The sequence below is a fragment of the Spodoptera frugiperda genome, chromosome 12 (genome assembly GCF_023101765.2).
Source record: "Spodoptera frugiperda isolate SF20-4 chromosome 12, AGI-APGP_CSIRO_Sfru_2.0, whole genome shotgun sequence".
NCBI classification, from domain to species: Eukaryota; Metazoa; Arthropoda; class Insecta; order Lepidoptera; family Noctuidae; genus Spodoptera; species Spodoptera frugiperda.
The window spans coordinates 7,802,766-7,814,835 of NC_064223.1; the positions used below are offsets into that span (position 1 = coordinate 7,802,766).

The 12,070-nt window shown below is 34.1% G+C and overlaps 2 protein-coding genes across 3 annotated transcripts in view; both read left to right on the forward strand.

Moving 5' to 3' along the window:
• The first annotated feature begins 633 nt into the window (after positions 1 to 633).
• LOC118262795 (dynein regulatory complex protein 9-like) lies at positions 634 to 7,277 on the forward strand. The gene is made up of 8 exons (XM_035574402.2): positions 634 to 665; positions 3,010 to 3,080; positions 3,600 to 3,684; positions 3,983 to 4,129; positions 4,632 to 4,737; positions 5,877 to 6,047; positions 6,502 to 6,633; positions 7,000 to 7,277. Exons 1-8 carry the CDS (start codon positions 649 to 651, stop codon positions 7,192 to 7,194), a joined length of 924 nt encoding a protein of 307 aa, XP_035430295.2. The 5' UTR covers positions 634 to 648; the 3' UTR covers positions 7,195 to 7,277.
• A 204-nt stretch (positions 7,278 to 7,481) lies between these two features.
• Positions 7,482 to 12,070, forward strand: part of LOC118263138 (uncharacterized) — a 39,589-nt gene continuing 35,000 nt past the window's right edge. The window contains exon 1 of one of the 2 annotated variants that reach the window (XM_035574948.2): positions 7,482 to 7,726. The gene's annotated coding sequence lies outside the window, so the exon portion shown is untranslated. The remainder of the gene's footprint in view (positions 7,727 to 12,070) is intronic. The other variant, XM_035574950.2, reaches the window with a different exon arrangement.

Here is a 12,070-nt window from a genome sequence, read left to right on the forward strand (position 1 = left end):
AGATGCGGATCATGTATACCTATCACATACTCATATAATCCTTTTGCAAATAATAAGATCATCGTGAGAATGAATATCAGTGCCCAGCAGTTAGCACGAAGTGATACAGATAGAAAAAACCGTCTAGACTGTTTGGTATTCAGAAAAAGTCGTCGTGTGAACGTATTTTTAAAATTTCTTATAAGACATTCGAACACTGCATTTGCATCGTCCTTTTAAAAATAAAACTTATAAACAGATGCGATTTCTTATACAAATCACGATTGCCATTGAAATATCAATGTTCCTACCAATGTGTTCGCAATAAAAATTCGTACACATACCACACGTACCCAGTATGCATTATTCAGTTTATAAATTGGTAACCGATACAGATTACGATTACTTCTAGAAATGCACAAAAACAAAATCCAATAATTTACTCAGTACGAGGAAATAATATTAACTGAATGGTGAAGAGGTTTGATTTTATTTCATTACATTAATATTATATCGACGATACAATGGTACTCCGCGTTGCTAGGATACGCGCTCAGCTTTTTAAGACTTATTTTATCAATAATTGAAACTAATTTCTACTAAGCGTTCCTATAGTTGAAACTTTTTAATATCTGCTGTAAATTCCTGTTGTGTTCGAGTTTACTAGACATGGAACAAAATGAAAGGTAATGTTATTTTGATATTTATTTTTCTCTTAAAATTGTTAGTCAGAGTTTTATTAAATTTCGAACGAAGTGTTTGTTTCAATACTTCCAAGAACAATGAGAAAACGTCCAATGAGGAAAGGCCCGTCTGCTTATATTGTTTTGAAGTTCCGTCATTAAAAATAACTTTAACCAATCAAGTAAGACAACGAACAAACGAAACGATAGTCATTAATATTCAGACACCTCATTAAAAACTTGTAACTAAGACCTTTTTTTAACAAAAATTCAATTAAAAGTGTTTGTTTTATTGTATAAATTTTATTGCACTCGTACTTTCATATTCACCGCTTAATTTGAATAACTAATTACTTGTGTGTAATGCTTTTATTTGAGTAAGCAAAGCATAAAATGTTAGAATTTTAATATCTGTGTACCTAAAACATAAAATATTCTTGTACATTTTACTAATGCTCTTTTTTACATTTAAAAAATGCAGCGTTTTAATTACAGATGTTGACATTTTTTTCTTTTACGTGTGTCGACTGTATACACTGTATAATACTGCCAGTTACAAATGTTGCTGTTCATGACCAAAAAACAACAGTGTGGACAATAGAAAAAAAAATGTCAGTCTGAAGTATATCACAGATGGATAAATATATTAATGGCAATCACGAGAAACCATGGCTTTATTTCGATCAAATAGATAGGTACATAACTACTAACTAGGTACTAAACTACTTACCATGCACTTTCCTTTTGTGAATAGTAAATCCCGATTAAATATCATCTCTCATCGAAGCTCATTAGACTGCCCCCACCGATTCCTTGCTGTTCCATTGTTAAAGAACGATCGAGAGACAATATTGTGTCGGATACTCGGATACTCCATTACTCGTATACTCGGATATTATCCGACTGTAGCTTGCCTCTTCATTAAATGCCTCTCCCTTCGATATAAATGAGCTCGATTTCAAGTTATTAAAAAAAATAAAAATAATTTTCTTTTTAATGAAATCGTTCTTTGTTTGTTTGTTTGCTGATGTTTTTTTGTAGATTAGTTGTTTATTATTATAAATTGAAAAATATAAGCGAATTGGTAACTACGTATTAAACAATAAAAACATCAATTTGAAAAGGTTTCTTAAGCTTTGGTAAGCAGATACATTCCATAATGTGTTTGAAAAATGTGATATTTTCCTGATTTTTCAGTTAAACACACATAATATTAGTGAAAATGTCACCATAATACACGTAAGTAATAAAATAAAAACAAATAGAACGCATGATATTATTATGTAGTAAAATAAAAAGAAATTAGAGCGTAGGTGTATTGAACATTTCTTTTTATTTCTTTAGTTCTGAACTTAAATGGGTATGACGTCACACTCAGCTATGCATCCTTTTTATGAATACCCCCACCTGAATTCAAACTATGTAAATTGAATCGTGGGAGTGAATTAATTCTCGATTTAGTAAAGAGGTACATAACCCACCCAACATCAAACCTGGATACTTGTGTTCAGCTGCCACAATGACTAGTCAACGAACAAGTATTATAATATTCTAGATTGTTTAATTAAAGACATTATGGTAAATAGAAATAAGAAGACGTTAATTAAAAGTTAAATTAGTTACTTTAATATTAATAGAGTCTGTCCTAAAATGGAGTCTGTAAGTACAAAATACTAACTAACTCTCCGCCCGCGGCTTCACCCACGTGTAATTTAGAAACCTCATCTTAAGTAGGAAGGAACATTGCAATCCTGAAGAAATATTTGCATAAGAAGATTATGTTACTTAAAAAGCAATCTTATTAATAGTGAAAGAATTTTCAAAATTGGTCAAGCAGTTTCAGTTTCGTATTTAATAAAACAAACAAAAAATTTTACCTCGGAAAATCTTAGTGTAAACAGTACTAGAAAATAGTGCCAACGACTTATGAAAGTCTACTGGTGGTACTATGGTCCCCTTTCACATAATCTCCATGCTTAGCTTATGGTTAGGATTGGAGACCACAATTTTTTTTTAGTTTGATGTTTGTCAGAGACCATTGCTGCCCGGTCTGTATCTATGTATACTACCGGGATTACCAGGGCTCCGGCTCGATGAGCAGGAGTAGGAACGGGGTGGTTTTTAGTTAGTAAGAGTTTAACACTCCCTCTCGCCTCACCCAAGGCCGGAGAAGTATTTCAATGATTTTCCCCCTTAAAAGAAAACTTGTTCATTATTTACAGTAGCACATGGTTTAGTGTATACTATGCAAACTATTTAGATACCTATACATACAATTAAGATAGCAAAAGTAACATCGTATCTGAACAGAAAGTGTGGAATAATATAATATCACGTTTTGTGGCAGGATTAGTGAAATGGATGCTCTGCTGTTCGCGTTGTCGTTCGAGGTGGTTTTACTGCTAATGAAGATTTTAGGTGAGCACCTACCTATCTTCTATTACCAGCTTCTTTTTTAGTTTTATTCTTATTAAAAACGTGGTGATACCCACTCAGATGCACGTAAGTATCTAGTTATTTATTTTAAACGGTTTTTAAATTGGATTTTTTATTTTATATTTTTAAGTTTATGAATATTTTATGAATCCATAACGAGGCGTGGGTGCTTTGGGAATAGTTCGAATGCAAAATCCGACTTAAAAATGTGTGACAAGTGAATAGGTATACTGCTTCTAACAAAACCACCACTTGTATTCAAATCGCGTTTTACTGAAACTATTGTAGCCGATCATTAAACAGTAACAACATAGGTAATAGCTAAGTAAGTATTAATCTACAAGAATCTAACTTAGAGGTAGATTTAAGCAATACATACAAACTGCACGAAATTCCCGTACTTGTTCATTATTTGGACCATACGAAAACTTTATTCTACTATCGTGCAATCGTACCATCAGCGCCATCTATGATTTTGTAGCAGTGAAAGTTTGCTTACAGAGGGCAGTACGAAGCTGAGGTTGGCAGACTGGCAGCCGGCGAACAAAATCGAGAAACTACAGGAAATCAAGCTAGAGAAAGATAGGTACGTTTTCCCCGTTCAGGGAAAGATGGCGTTACTACGCAGTCGGGTAAAAAACCATTAATATTATGGTTAATGAATGGTAAATATGAACGTTCTTTAAAGGGTTTTAAAGTTAAATAAAAACGCCATATTGGTTAAATATTGATCATTGCTTTCCACTGTTTATACAATCTCTAATTCTGTTAAAACACTTATCTGATTGCCTTAATGATTGTCCCACATCTACGCTTTTTTGTATTTTAGCTCATAGAAGAGTCGAAGAACCTAACTACCTAACTATTATAATATTATGTCACAGGGCGCTGGTCAATGACGTGATTAGAAAGACTCTCATAGAAGTAGCAGAGACAGGAAGATGGGAGTCGATCACGAATGCCGTGGAACTGCTCAAACAGTCGGAGTGTGATGTGGCGTCACTGAGAGTCAAAAATCAACATCTCAGAACGTAAAGTACCTATATTACGCTTTGAATGTGGTATACATGAAACGGTCTTACTAATACAATCTTATCTAATACAGCATTTTAACTCTTAGTTTTCCTTTCACACAAAAGGCTTACGTACGTACAACCAGAGGGTCTAAGGGTCTACTCAAGGGAAACTTTTTTCAATATATGTCCCTTGTGCAATACCTCAATATAAGTAGATTCCATGAAAAGTCCCTATATCAATTACTCTCAAAGGGGCTAAGAGACCTCCCTAACCGGTAATTCAGTTGAGTTGAATTCTCGGTGGATCTTTTTCAGATTCCTGAATACATTTTTATCCTCAACAGACAAGAATCCTTGTCTGCGTAAGCACTTAACAGCTAATGGGTATATTGCTTCTGTAGTACCGATTTCTTTTTTCTATGGCTTTTGATGTCGAAATAAAGTTTTGGTAAAATATTTAAATAACTTTCAGTGAAAGTACTTAATGGATTATCACGAAATAAAACAATGTTTTCAGAACTCGTAAAAACCTGGCAGCAGAATTAGATGCGAAAAGAAATCAATGGGCGCTGGAGCTGCACAACGCTGATCAGAAAGTAGCTGTTCTTAGAGACAAAATGAGTGTGCGTATATCGATTTCTATGAAAGTGATAATTACATGAAGTAATAAACATGCTGATGCTGGTGATTCTCAGTAGCGAGCGCCGTTTGCGATACAGCCATTATTAATATGAGACCAGTGATGCGTTACTGGGAGCGTAAAACAGAACGCTCTTCGCAGAACATTTGTGAGAAAGCACAGTCCTGGTCTATACAAGCGTGTGAATATGTGCTAAGTAAACTTCTCTCTAAGTTCTTTTAATAAGCAAACGTATAAGTCCAGGAAATTAGCAACAATAAGTAGTAGCTATTAAATCGATGTCTATGCATCGTGACCAACAAATAAAGTATGGACTTGTATAGTTAGTATTTTTCGAATACCTTCTTATCAAGGTCGGTAAGTATTACCTATGACCGAATTAGTGGTAAGCCCAAAATTCAAGGCAGGCCCTGGATTTTAAAACACTTCTCATTTTTTTAAAACACATTTGATTCTGTCCATCCAATAGGTGAAAATAAAAGTGACACAATATTTAGGCAAGGTTTTCCTACGTAATTTCCAACACATACTTACACCTAAATTCACAAGCCCGATTGTTACCTGAATGTCTTGAGCCGCGGGCCAAGGCCAATATTAGGAAAATCCAAATCATTTTATCGTCAGGCCACCATTTCTTGATACTATGACGTAAGCATTAGGTAGATACCTACTCACCTACTTATAAGAGAAAGACGCAGACATGTCTGATTGATGAATCACAACGATTGCAATAGGTACCTATAGCATAAAGTAAGTGTTACCTAGAATTTAACATATTTAAATAAATGTGTAACCGTTATTTTTCTTTTTATACTTGATACGACTTTTATACTTGATATGACAAATATCCCGGGTCCTACTAAGTATTATTCGGTTTTTAAGTTTGGTAAGAAACCTATCACATACCTTGGTAACCGGCAAAGAATTTGCATTTAAAATGTGCTCCTTTGCCCACCTCCTTCGGGGACATGAATTTATTATTTCACTATGTTAGACACTAGACAGTTTTTTTATCTATAGAAGAATTTGTCAAAATTATTCCTCTAATAAAAAAAAATATCTGACGTTAGATAAATCAGCCGTATGGAATAAAATGCTCTGACATCTTCAATATTTTTAAAGGATGACCTTCACAACGCAAACACGCGGCTGGGTTACGCAGAAAAATGGCTGTTTGCACGTTTTGAGTCTCTGGAGCTGAAGCTGGACGTGGCACGAGCACCACCCCCGCGCGCCGACCACGAGCAACGAGTTCACGAAGAGTTGCTCAAATCTTATGAACTACAAATCAAAGTATGATACCTTTTTTATAAATAATGTAAAATAGGATCACATAGAGCTTTATAACTAGATCATTTGGCTGAATAGCCACCGGGAAAAGTCATAGCCTGCTAATAATTTAGCTAGAACATACCTTTTATCTCTACACTAACACATGGAAATAAATATTACCTACACCTGCTCCTATACCTAAGTAGCTACATTTTTGTTATATAGTTTTTGCTCAAACAGAACGATTTCCTCTTTTAATGAAGAGGAAAACTTCATTAAACTCAAGCAATTCAAACATCAAAAAGTTTCTCAAGAATTAATAAATAGATAGGTACTTAAGAACCTGGAAACTTCCCAGTTTCTAGAAAATGAATGAAAAATCGATTTTATGAAGCTACTGACGACTCAATCCAGTAACAATACTTGGTAACGTAACAAACAATAAGGAATCTAATACTAGGAATTTTGTTGACAGGAGCATGAGAAAACTTTGGAATACTGGCGACATCGTTACGACATCGATATTGCTGAAATAAGTACTAGAAGTCAGAAGAAATTGGAACAGCTGCTCATCGCTACCAGCAAGAGAACTGAACTACAGGCATTGGTATGACTTTTGGACTAAGTATTGTCTATTTAGACTACTTTGCTTATAATATACTTGTAAATGTGTATACTGCCTAAGTAGGTTGGTAACCGATACGGTTCGAACAATGATTATTAAATTATCTATCTCAACTAAAAAAAATCTTTTTTCTCTTAAATAAACCTTCATCATTTAATTGAAAACTCTAATTAATTTACTTTTTACAATTTCATCTGAAATTATACAGTTTAGACAATTTATTAAAATAAGTTTCACAGACTTTTAATTTTATTCATGTTTGACTTGTAAGTAGCTACAATAATATTATAACGTGATTATAATTATGTATACTTTTCACAACTAAAATAAAAGTTTGGTTAATTTCAGTATGACCTACACGAAGGTGAAATGCGAGGATGGTTAACATTCAAACGAGAACGTGCTATCCGTTTAGAGCGCGAAGAGAAATTGCGACAGTCTGCCACGCTTATACAGGCGTGGTGGCGTGGTGTTATGGTGCGTCGGGCTCTAGGACAGTTCAAATATCTCAAAAATGTCAAAGGAAAGGGTAAAAAGAAATAAATTAAAGTCCATTCAAGATATCCATGATTAAAAAAATTACAAGACGAAAATGTTCAATTAAAAATAAACTTTTGTGAAATATTGTTTTTGTATTATTTCAACGTGGAGTTTAAAGTCTACTTGAAACTATTTATTTATACAATCTAAAAATAAATTCCTTGATTTGCATTATTTTTATTTTAAAGATTAAGAACATAGTGTGCTTTACGTGTAACGAAACGTTCGTTAAATGTCATTTCATTTTGACAGACGTCATCCTTACGTCATCAACGTGCCGCTAAATGTCTGTCGGCTGTCAGATCCAGTCGCATGCGTTTGCTTGTTGTGGCCGGTACTATTTGTGGTATTTTTTAAATGGTGAAAATAAAGTTACCGATGTAAATACTAATGTAAAACGAATTAATTTATTATAAAAACATACGAACTATTAAACGAGTGTAGTGTGTTGTACTGAACTGTGATAAATACTGTATATTACGAGTTTGCCGTATTTTCAATTCTTGGAAAGTTGGACTGTCATCGAGCAGATTCGGTGAGTAATGCCGTTTATTTTTTTTATTTGTAAAAGCTTTAGATTACATGCCTTGTGTGAAATGTAAATGGCACGTTACCGCTATAAAAGTACAAGGATTACTTTAATTAGCGCGCATAAAAACAGCGTCATTTTTCTCAGAAATGGTTTAAATAATTTCTCTTAGATTCGTGCAATAATATACTTTCACTTTACATTCAATCATTTGGCAAGGTTTAGACCGTGTCTGTACTTTTATAAAACTTTCCTCATTAGTCATTATAACTTATTTAATTTACATAATAAGTGTTTACCTGTCCTTAAAAATGTTCTTGTATTATTTTTAAGACAAATAAACACTTATAATTTTTCTTGGAAGTTTGTGGCTAAAGTATCTTCTTATACAGCCAATGTTTAGTTTTTCCCCCTGCAAGGGGAATTTTGAGACTAAGAAGATATCCTCAAAGTTGTTACTAAAGAGCTCTTGTGGTTACATTATATTGAATAGTTTATTATCTAAATTATAGGTAGTTACATTTGAATTGCAAAGAGAGTCTTGTTTATACCTGTCTGACTCAATAATCATTTGTAATCTAAGAATTCATATTATTACAATGATGATATAAGACTTTGATGACATATTCCCATATTAATACATTTGTAATCTTATGTACACCAATTAAGGAAATACTATCATATTATTTATACATACAGTAACTTCTAAAGTATAAGAGATCTCAGCTTGGACTAACTGTTAGTATCAAGAATGTCAACTGAAGGCCTCAGTTAGTCATAAACTTTTTTGCAATACAAAGGTAGCTTCAAAGATATACTTAGACAAGTATTAATGGAAAATTGTAGTGTAGTGTACACAAAATGCCAAGCATCTTGAATACAAATGTTGAGGTAAACTCATGAATGGCTGGACAAGATTTAAGCACATTTAGATTCAATGCATATTGCAAGTAGCCTTGATCAGCAACATACTGTGACATTTATAGCTGTCCAGTATTTACCTTACAATTACAATAATTACTTGAAACAAATTAAAGAGATGTTTTCCAAGAAAAAAATAGTTAGTAGCAGTAAAAAACGGAGGATGATAAAAAAGATACTAATTAAAAAAGCACATGTAAAAATGTGACCGAAAGAGGTGGTTTATGTGGCTGCGGCCGCGGCGCGGCGGCAGCGCACGGAGGCGGTTCGGCGCGCGGTAATTAGTGCGTTAATCGCACTAACCGGGTACACAGTTGATGCAAGTGCGTTTCCGAGAAGCCGATCAGCGGAGCTCGCGGGAGGAGCGGCAAATTGCCGACAGATATGTGTGCCGCCTGTCGGTAATTGCAAAAATCACTCGCCTCACCGCGGAACGAGCTTGTGGTCCTTGTATTACAAGAACAACTCGTGTGTGCAACTACTGTGGCTACGTCTAAATACATACACGTACGTATAGCGTACACCTGTACCTATACATCATGTACCTGTGGCGTGTTCTCGGATGCTGCTGACTGCCGATATTGGGTTGAAATGAGCACGTAGGCTAAGCGACATGTTTCGTTTATAGCGATATTATCGGTTCCATGTTATTGCCGATCCCATTCTCAGTAAACTTGATAGCTTTGAAGTCGTAGAAGCGAGCGGCACCTAGGTACCTATTACTCTATTACTGCAATAGGTAGTAGATACACATACATACCAATTTGTTGTTTGTAGAAATATCATAATGTATAACTAGTCAATTCTTTCATCTACGTAGTTTAAAGTTTTATAGCCAGCCTAATAGCTCTTTATTGTATAAACAAAAATTTCCCTTCTACACTCTGACGTACCTTTTAGCCTAAATTTTAGAGAAACGAATTACTTTAACAATAACATCAATAACTTTCCAACATCTCGAAATCTTCAATCAATCTCGACCCAATTGTTACAGCTGCGGAATAATTTATTGTTTTCAAGAAATAATCTGGTAACTCTGAATTGCATTGAAGCAAATAATAAATCCCCTATGACGCGGGATGCACACAATAAACAATGCAGTACTAGGAAGTCAGTAATTATCTTGCCTTTGTGGTACCTACCATACCAACATAATATTGTTTTAGCCTACATTTCGCAGACCACAGTCCTATAAAAGTAGAAGAATAGAATTTTTCCATTTGTAATCGGACACTTCCATTCACCTAGAGCTAGAAGTTAATATATCTACGTTCCTTACCTATTCTGTTGACGACACACCCACAAATTATCGCCGAGGCTTTAACATGATTCACGTCTTTCATACATCGAAGGAGCACGAACGTTAATATCTAGTACCTAACTACGTCATTCGACACATGATGCCACTTGTTCTTTTAAAGTAGGATAAGTCATACTTTATTTAGGACATGTCTACTGATTAAATAAACATGTGTCCTCAAGACCACCTGTGCGACAAACCATTAACTACCAAAAAATACAGAAACGATTTTTTGTTTAAATGATAATTTGTGTCACGAAAGCAATAAATGCCACAGTACCTACTCCTAGTTACTTCACCGTGTAAATGTACAGCCTACCAAAAAACTGCCAACTGCATTACCATTAAGTATTACTTTTCTAAGAACGGCTGGGTTAGGGCCCCGTCACTCGCGCAGTTGCCGATTCGTGGAATTACTTATAACCTAGGTCATTTTATTTAGTAAAATTCACTCGAAAGATTTTATGTTTTAATATGACTAACATAACGTTAAATATTCCGTATCATATTACAGATTTTGTGCCTTGATTTCATATTTATGATTTGCGATCTTGGTTAGAAAATAAGTCGGCTTTTGAGAGTTGTGGAAACATGGGTAATAAACACCATTCTAAGTACAATACAACTTTGTTTGCATACAAATTTGAAGCTAGCTACAACAAAAAAACACTAAACTCTCTATTTTTTGCAAATGGTAGTTTAGGTAGGTAAGTAGAATTGCCACTAAAACAATAAAAGTTGAACCGGTGTCGCCTCGGTCTTGCTCCCAGGTAATGCCAATTTACTCTTTGACGAAGCCGTAACACCGTTCCATTTCTTTTGTCTGTAAGTAATAAAAAGCAACTGCTTACGGTATAAAAGCCACAACAATATCAGGACGAAGGACCGGTAACAATCACAGTACGATAAACCAACTAGGTAGGTACTTGTTAACAATTATACGAATTAATCCTTGTACTTTCTACTGAGGTCGAATCGATTGTTAGTTCATTGTTTGAAACCCGTTCAGTTTTCCAACGAAATAGAATTACGCACATTCAACTTGTACCTATTGTATTTCGAGAAACAACAGTAAGTCGCTGCTAGAAGTTATGAATTATATAAATACCATGCGACTTGTACGGGTACGGTAAACCCAGGTACGAAAATACTCAAGGAATAATATTTATACAAATTATTAATTTGTTCGAAACATGACCTATGTCATGTTCTTTTCGTGTAATGTAAAGTCCATTATTTACATATGTACATTTACCTTATTTTAATGTTGTAACAATAATGAGTCACTTCGTCTGGGTATTTGAAGATCATTTAAATACATTCAATTCATGAATGAAGGGACACAAATAAGGAAAATGTTATGGTGATGGTGATGGTGACGTTATCGGCTAAAAAAGTGCGATTAGAATAGAAGGTTGAATTTAAGGCAAATAAAAAATAAACAATCTGACCAGTACTTACTTACAATTACAATTACGTAGGTCTATCCATTCTACGTATTTGCTTAGCTATTATGAATATCACTTAAAGCAGTAACTTCTAAGATCTATTATAATAACTAACTCATTTACAATACAAATTGTAAATATTTGCTATTTGCATAGTAGGTTAACAATTAATTTTTTCTTTATAAAACCTACTGTTAGTTTATTCTGTTGGAAATTTCAGCGAAGCGGCTTTCGCTTCAATGCGCAATACATTCCTAAGAATATGATTCATTTGAACTTGAACACCCAACAAATACCTAATTAATAGTCTTTTAGGGAAAAGTCTGAGGCAAATATAACCTAAAAGGAAAACCACTGGCATTCTGGCGGACATCTTACGTATTTAGGGAAATCTTCCGAGAAAACTTAAAAAAAAAATAGGTTCTAACTACATACTTAGGTAGCTATTATTGTGTAGTTAATTCTACTGACCTGAGAATTTCCAGCTGCAGATTTCTCTATTAAATAAATAAACACACACTAACTCAATATTTTGTCTTTGATCTAAAAGAAAAACTAAACCAAAAAACGTTTCCTGTTGGTTGGCATTAGGAATTTCCATAATTGTATTTTAAGAAAGTCGACTAGTTATATCATATTATAACTATGTAACTGAATTAAGACTGATTTTTACAATTAAAA

What these genes read in the sequence shown, in the direction of transcription:
- LOC118262795 (XM_035574402.2), top strand. An exon ending in AAAAATCAACATCTCAGAAC is followed by an intron (nt 4,130 to 4,631) that starts GTAAAGTACCTA and finishes CAATGTTTTCAG; the next exon opens with AACTCGTAAAAACCTGGCAG. An exon ending in TTCTTAGAGACAAAATGAGT is followed by an intron (nt 4,738 to 5,876) that starts GTGCGTATATCG and finishes ATATTTTTAAAG; the next exon opens with GATGACCTTCACAACGCAAA.